This window comes from Rhipicephalus microplus, chromosome 2 (genome assembly GCF_043290135.1).
Source record: "Rhipicephalus microplus isolate Deutch F79 chromosome 2, USDA_Rmic, whole genome shotgun sequence".
NCBI classification, from domain to species: domain Eukaryota; kingdom Metazoa; phylum Arthropoda; class Arachnida; order Ixodida; family Ixodidae; genus Rhipicephalus; species Rhipicephalus microplus.
In genome coordinates, this window is record NC_134701.1 from 124,154,729 (window position 1) to 124,163,032 (window position 8,304).

The 8,304-nt window shown below is 45.6% G+C and overlaps 1 protein-coding gene across 1 annotated transcript; it reads right to left on the bottom strand.

The window, feature by feature from the left end:
• Nucleotides 1-1,286: 1,286 nt before the first annotated feature.
• LOC119169766 (bifunctional arginine demethylase and lysyl-hydroxylase JMJD6) lies at nucleotides 1,287-7,303 on the bottom strand. Its single transcript, XM_037420787.2, has 2 exons — nucleotides 6,343-7,303; nucleotides 1,287-1,687 (listed from the first exon to the last, which is right to left on the bottom strand). Exons 1-2 carry the CDS (start codon nucleotides 7,203-7,205, stop codon nucleotides 1,438-1,440), a joined length of 1,113 nt encoding a protein of 370 aa, XP_037276684.2. The 5' UTR covers nucleotides 7,206-7,303; the 3' UTR covers nucleotides 1,287-1,437.
• Between the last annotated feature and the right edge of the window lie 1,001 nt (nucleotides 7,304-8,304).

An 8,304-nucleotide genomic window follows, 5' to 3' on the forward strand; every position in this document is an offset into this window, starting at 1 on the left:
GAATACACTAGATTGCAACGACTGGAAAGCTCAACATAGAAAAGGTGCAGAATTCGTTGTAGGGGGTGATTGTAGCATGGAATAGCCAACAAGGGAGAGAAAAAAAATCCAATGTAGATTAAGGCCTGGCTAGACTGCACCTGCGCGCAGGGGCAGTCTAGCCCGGCCGTGCTTTCATTTTCATAGTTCTGCTAGGGCCCCCGAGACGTTAGGGAGGTCGACGCTTGTACGATAACCTCCATATCGCGAGTGACTGTACATGTACTTAGCGTCATTTTGTAACCATGTCGCTCAATAAAAAAATTACAGCACGGTCACGTTCCCTCCGCATGCATCGCATAACGTTGATTCCCAAGGTAAGTGCCGATCTGCCGAGTCTTTTTAAAGTCTTACGTGGAAAAACAACGGTGCGCTCATGAGGCGAACCCCTTGTATTGTGCAGGTTTCCGAAAAATGATGCTTTAACGTGTTCCGACATCATATAGCGTATGTACCCAAATTTGCGCATAAACACCTTTGGCGTATGACGAAGAGGTCATGAGATGAATACACGAAACGCCTGCCGCGCAATTTCCGTGGTTTCGCGCACAAACCACACACATGCTACGCTGGTGTGCGCCACAGAGAGGCGGTGGCCACACGTCATTCGCACCAACAGAGGAACAGCGAAAACAAAAATTGGAAACCGAGATACTTTACGTGGGTTAAACAATGAAAAGACTTGTTGCTTGTTGCAGCTGGCGATTTTAATTTTATTGTAGCGAACAAGCGCTTGAAAAATATGGTGCAACGACCCTTCGCCTAGCAACCATGCGGTAAAGATTTTGTTACCGATCATCAGTTGTAGTGGTGTTTGTATAATGTATATTGTGGTTTCCGTGTTAACTGCTTACTGCACAAAAATCTACAAAACGTCTAATAAAATACTCAAACTATTCATCCCCACAACGAACTCCGCCTACACTTGGTTGCGATATAAGTGACGCCTAATGCGATTACCGACGGTCGGGCACTGAAATAAGCCTCCACACCCCAGTGGATTCGAAGGCGAGCCCTCGATATGCAAACTGCTCAAATTACACAAAGACGTTCATCAACCTCGTAGAACTTTGCATGCTGACTGAATGCTCCACATGAAAATGATGTCAATAATTCGTAGAATCCGCCAGGAATATTTTTTTGGACGCCATGCTATAGTCAAGTGGTCTTAGAGCTACAAATGCCGGATGCCACGCCCAACGACAACTACAAGCAAACCTACCTGTGATGGCCACGTCCCCATTTGGATCCGCACGTATAGACAAAGCAACGTTTTTTGTGGGACAAAGTGACTCTCTACGGGAATTTTTAATATCGCCGCGGCTGCGGGGGGAGCAGCCAGCGATCGTGCGATTCGTCGTGAATTTTCAGTTCCTCGAAGTCTGCGATCCCCGGTTCTCAGGAGCTGTCCTGGTCGACGTCGCTGGAGCGCGAGGTGGCGCTGCTGTCACTGTCCCGCGAGCGCCGCTTTTCTTTCCGCGGCACCAGTACGGTAAGTTCGGGACGTCGACGTCGCAACGCCTCAAACCATGCCCGCTCCAGCTTTTTGTTGCCGCGTGTCAGCTTGGGCCACGCCTGAGAGAGCGTGTTCGCGCTGCAATGGTGGTGAGACATCACCACACACACATCCAGGTTGATCACCACGTACCTGAAACGGGTTGTTGCCTTGCTTCAACGGGATCGACAGGACCTTCCGGACTACATGTATGTATGTATGTATGTATGTATGTATGTATGTATGTATGTATGTATGTATGTATGTATGTATGTATGTATGTATGTATGTATGTATGTATGTATGTATGTATGTATGTATGTATGTATGTATGTATGTATGTATGTATGTATGTATGTATGTATGTATGTATGTATGTATGTATGTATGTATGTATGTATGTATGTATGTGTGTATGTATGTATGTATGTATGTATGTATGTATGTATGTATGTATGTATGTATGTATGTATGTACGTATGTATGTATGTATGTATGTATATGCGCGTATCTATCTATCTATCTATCTATCTATCTATCTATCTATCTATCTATCTATCTATCTATCTATCTATCATTGCATAAACGCATGTCAAATACAGGTGAACAAATTCAAGCGCGTATGGAAGCCCTAGATCTCATGCATTATCGACCGTGTTGAACAGTTTTCTTAGTAACTAAAAAGGCTAGCCACAGAACACATGCAGCTTCATCTTACATATTTTGCACTGGCATTTATCCTACGAGATTCATTATTATATGTCTAATGTTACATAATTGACTTTTTTACCGCTAGAACCTAAACTTTCGGTTGATTTGTATCTTGAAAAATTTGTAACAAAACTGTGAATTGCATGATACTGATTCTGATACAATATTTGGATACACTTATGTTGACATCAAGGAAAGATAATCAGGTGGTTATACTGGAGTTGAAGAGGATGCTTGAATCAATCAATCAGTCAATCAATCAATCAATCAATCAATCAAAGAACTATATTTTACCAAAAACAAAAACATTTACGGTGAAAAAAGGTGGCCGGGAAAAAAGCTGTCCAATGACAGCTTGACAAAGCCCCAGCCACCCATCGTTGGCGAAACGACAGGGTACAGCTCCTGATAAAAGTGGGGGAAAAATGCATAATAATAGTCGCTAAACAGTTCGACGCGTTGATTCAACGTAGCGGGGGAGGGGGGGGGCGCCAAAGACGCAAGAAAAAGGACGACAGAAACAAAAAAAAATATATTGGTAACTGAGTAATAAAAAAACAGTTGTTTTCAGATAATGGATTTTAACGTAAAAAAATAGCTTAAAAGCAAACATCTTTTGCCCCAAGCACCGCTCCACTATTTTATCTAGTAGTTACGCGTTCGGTAAATATATGAATCCTTTTTTTATATCAGTGCCTGTCGTCTTGCTTGCCTCGCTTCTTTTGTGAACCGTGGTGTAGCTCTATCCTCCTTTCCACTTCACAGTTTTCTCACGCGATTCTCTTCAATTGCATCACAAAAAATAATATTCACATCCATCAAGGCATACCCGTTGTCACCTTGCACGCGATGCGCCTCAAAATATGCGGATTAGGCAGAGAGATTCGACGATGAGAGCTTATTAAGAGCTTGGCTGGTTCAGCCTTCGGCAACTCTGTATATCGCAGGCATTTATTCGTATGTACGAGACAAGTGTGGCGGTTGCTTCAAAATCTGCACTTGCTGAAGACCACCTAAACCCTTACCACGTCCAATTATCGACAGGCGCGACAGACAAAAAGTGCAATGAAACTATAAAACCTGAAAGTTTTCTAACAAGCTCGCTCCGAAGAACAAGCGCGAAAAAAAAAGAAACAAAGGCGCCCAGCGTTTTCGAACCGAGTTACCCGACAGTTCTTTAGACTCAATACAAGTTTCTGGGCTTGTTACGGTAAGGTTTTTTTTTTTTTAAAGAATGGGGCGTAAAATGGTATGGGGAGTAGCTCATCTTGTAGCTTAAGAGTAGTTCATCATGTGTGTTCACTGACTACTTGCTTTCTAAAAGAAAGAAAAAAACTAGTTTCCATTCAGAAAGGCAGTTTTCAGCAAGTCGTCTTAAAAGCAAGAATATGGGAAACATGCACATAAGGGTACACTTCCTAAATTGCAAAGAAAAAGGGACTAAAAAAATTGGCAGATCCCACGTACAGTGAGAATCGATGATATGCGAAGCATGAATGAAGAATGTTCATATATCACTTTAAAATCAGCACAATTACGAGGTGGATGTAAATGACGCCATACATGACTTCCTTGTCATGTTTAACATATTTGGATGTGTCGTTTACCTTCGTCATCTATTCAATTACGTGATACCAAATTTAGTATATGTGGAGCTAGCGAAACAGCAGCGAGCACGCTGTGAGCATGGTATGTTTTCATGCTCTTACATGACAGCGTGTCAGGGTTATGATGTTTGCACCAGTCATATATTTCGTCATAGATTGACGTCACGTAACACCAAATTTAGTATATGTGGGGCAAGCAAAACGGCCGCGAGTGCATCATAAAGGCTCAATATACTCCAATGTAGCGTTGACGCGCGCGCACGCTGGGCATAGCGACGCTACGTTAGCAGAACGCGTGACTCCATGGTCTGTCGCCAGGCGCGACCAGCGTCCGTCATCGTGGCCCGACGGCAACCGGCGCGAAATTTGAGATGCTGCATTTCGTGCCAATGTCATAGAGTAACTTAGAAGTGTGGCAGCTTGGGCTAGTTGGTATGGCATGACGATAGTTATAGCGCGAGAACAAAACGACGACACAGAGCGCTCGTGTCTTTCGTGTCCTTCTTGTCTCTGTGTCGTCGTTTTGTTCTCGCGCTATAACTATCGTCATAGAGTAACATTACTCTATGCCGATGCGTTACCCAGACAACTGTGCGTCTCCCTCTTTTCGTGACGGAGAGCCGCCGGACGGGCTGAAACGCGCATGCGTCAAGGAGGAGGAGGAAAAAACCTCTATTGATGCTGGCTGTGCCAGATAGAAAGCAACGCAGCGCGGCGCGCACCTGCGAGTATATGGCAGGACCGGTGCCTGGCTTGGCAACGCTGGCGTGACGCGACGAAATGAACGCCGGTGAGCACGCGCACCACGTCATGTCAAAATGTATTGGCGCCTTGACGGTGGCATGTAGTCATGTTCTCAGATGACAAGCATCTCATGATTATTAAGCTTCTAACCAGTCACATATCTCCGTCGTCCATTGAAGTTACGTAATACCAAATTTGGCATATGTGAAGCTAGCGAAACGGCCGCGAGCGCATCATGACTGTGGTATGTAGCCTGGTTGTTACATGACACGCATGTCGTGATTATCATGTTTGGATGTGTCATTTACCTATATCACCCGTTCGCTTCGCGCAATACCAAATTTGGCATAAGTTAAGCTAGCGAAACGGCCGCCAGCGCATCATGAGCGTAGCATGTAGTCATGTTGTTACATGACACGCATCTCATAATTATCATGTTAGCACCAGTCAGATACCTTCGTCATCCGTTCACGTGCCGTAATACGAAATTCGGTATACGTGACGCTAGCAAAACGGCCGCGAGCGCATCATGGGCGTGGTATGTAGTCATGTTGTTACATGACACAAATGTCATGATTTTTATGTTAGGGTCTGTCGCTTGTGTTCGCCATGCAATCATGTCATAACATACAAGTTTTGCAACATGCTATGTGAACGAAATAACCGCAAGAGCTGCAGGACCATGAAGTGTAAATCATGACATTCATGACATACATGTCATGATTTTCATGCCATGACTAGTCAAATATGCTCTTCATACAGTTATGTTATGCCATACCAAGTTTGGTATCGATAATGTTAACGAAACGGCCAGGAGAGCTAAAAGTCATAGGCGGCTAAATAGATAGATAGATAGATAGATACGTTAAAAGTCGCCAAAGTTCGCTAAGAAACGTTTTGCATTTAGTATCACAGCCTATTCACGGAGTGAATGATGATGAGCAAGGCGAAGCTTCCGAGGGTTTTATCAGCAAACCGTGAATCATCCGCTGACAGCGTCCGTCCGTCGTCTATCTGTCTGTTTGACGCACGGATGGGCAGACTGACAGTCACATGGAAGAACGCAGGGACGGACGCACAATAGGACGAACGGACGGATGCACGAATGGACGAACGGACTCATAGATGAACGCATGGATGGATGGATGGATGGATGCATGTACGAACGCAGGGATGGACGGGCGGATGGCGATGGACGCACGATAGGACGTACGGACGTACGTGCGTACGGATGGACGGAAGGACCAACGCATAGACGGATGCACGAATGGATGGACGTATTGACGAACGCAGGGACGGACGGACGGATGGACGCACAAGAGGATCGATGCATAGACGGATGTACGAAGGACGGACGCATGGACGCACTGACGGACGCTTCGCCCCACTCATCATCATTCACTCCATGAATATGCTGCTATTTTATTTATCATACTACAAGTAATGTCCTCTAGTATCGTACCATTTGCATTTTTCAGCGTTGTACATTTCATTATAAAGTTCTATGGCCGGTTCAATAACTAACGAAAGGTGGCTCAGCCCATGCCTTAAGGAGCGTAAAAATTTTGCATTTCCCGGTGTTTTAAAAGCACACTGTAGTTGCTGCTTATTCACACGTAAAAGTATTATCAGGAGCAGAATACTTGGCGAGTGGATTCAGAAAAAATCAGTAAAAGAAGAGCTTCAAGTCCTAAGCGCTCGACTTACATCGGCCTACATACAAATTAGGGGACAAGACAAACTCACCACCATCCGGCAGGCACGAAAACAACCTCCCCAGTGGTCTGAAGAATCTCCAACGGCTTGAAGTAGCGCGGCCAGTGAGAGGACTGCGTCTTCGGGTAGATGCGCTTGAACCAGGCGACAGCAGTCTCGATCAGGCGGGCCTTGCGCGCGGCCCTGTGGTCGTTGCAGAGCAGGTCCTGCGGCACGTGGTGCGGGAACAGGCACCATCGCCGAGTTCCGTGAACTAGGGCACTCCACAGGTTGCAGTCCAGCGGGTTCGTCTGGATCCTTTCCCCGGCCAGAGCAGGTCCCAAGTTAAAGGCGCGAGTCGGCGGCAAGTCGGACTCCTTGGCGTACTTGAAGATGTCGTCCTTGAAGTATGACGGCACCTCATAGTCTTCACGCATCCTCCTCTTGCCTCCGGTTGCCAGGTCGTCGGTGATCTGGAAGGGCGATGGGTCCCGGTACTCTTTGAGGTAGTAGGCGAAGTACTTCATCTTCACCGTTACGACGTTCCGATTCTGGTCGTGGCCCACGACGAACTCGTTGTCGCTGTACTTGGAGACGAGGTTGTAAAGGGACCAGCGCTCGAGCGCTTTCCACTCGTCCAGCAGACCCTGGATAACCACGGGCCGGCAAAGTTTGTCGTTCTTGCGCAAGAATGTGTCGAGAGGCAGGTCCTTGGCGTGCAGCCGCTCGATGGCGTCCGTAGGCATGGACTTGCGTGCCTTGAGCGTAGCCAATAGCTGAGACCTGTCGTGGTGCGAGGATGTGGCCGACGCTTGCGACGAGTGGTGCTTTCGCTCCTTGAGGCCCAGCTTGGCCTTGACCCGCTCGACCCGGTCAATGGCCACTTTCTGAAACTGCAGGTAGTGCGACGACATGCCGCCAATTTTGAACCAGGGATAGGCGCTTCTCGACGTTCCTTATACTGGCCTAATCTTCTGATCGGACAATGGTGCTTGCTGCTCCGACCGCGCGCCGCCGCTGATGCTGATGCTGATGACCTGTGACGGATGGCGCTTACCCACAAAGGGGGATGGGCCAAGAACCGGGCGGCAGGATACTTAAATGAAACTAAACTAAAAATGAAGCCAATCTGAAAAAGTAGCGTAAAATAATACTACCAGAAAAACAAAATTGTGTGCTGAGCAAGCGGTCAAACCATCTTTTGTTTTTGAAAGACATTACTATGAATTATAAACTAAAGATCTGAAAAGGTAGTGGTTCACTAGCATGGTAATCTTTTAGTTGCGTTGATGTAGTTAAACACAGCGGAGCATACATCCCTGTGGCAGTAACCAAATGAAGCTCCGCCAAGTGATAAAATTACTGGTAAATTTACTTGTATTCCTAGCTTTTGTAATGGGGCTACTAAAAATCTTTTTCTCTGATAAGAATAACGATGACAGAATAAAAAGAAATGTTCAATTGTTTCAATTTCGTTGCACCAAATGCATAGCGGTGACGCCTTGAGCTGAGCTTTATTAAGGTAATAATTTAGTTGTGGAACTGCACAGCGCAATCTGGTATAAGTGACCTCTAACTGGCGAGATAAACACCACTGTTTATTCCAGCAATAGCTCAAATGCTCGAAATCTTTGAAGTTATCCAAATTACCTTTTCCCCAGTGTAGGCAAGCGCCGCCGCCTTCGCAGTGCAAGCTTCTGTCTTCTTCTTTCTTGTCTACAGAGCAGGAACAAGGGGATCGAGAAACAAGAACTTATCTGTAAAAATATATACTTATTTTTATACGTCTTTGCAACATTCGCTATCATTCATTGACATAACGTTTCATTTTTGGGGTTAGTGTTGGTTGGTTTAGTCCTTAGCTATATTTTGCGTAACTGAAACTTATATAAAAATTGAAGAAGCACTGACATAAAATTTTGAAGGTGACATAATGAGATAACTACATTTATCTAGAGACATGTGTACAGCATGTACGAAATATCAAGGGCAAGAAAATTGGCAGATTCCACG

What these genes read in the sequence shown, in the direction of transcription:
- LOC119169766 (XM_037420787.2), bottom strand. Translation starts at nt 7,205, where the DNA reads ATGTCGTCGCACTACCTGCAGTTTCAGAAAGTGGCCATTGACCGGGTC. An exon ending in TTCGTGCCTGCCGGATGGTG is followed by an intron (nt 1,688 to 6,342) that starts GTGAGTTTGTCT and finishes AACCCGTTTCAG; the next exon opens with GTACGTGGTGATCAACCTGG.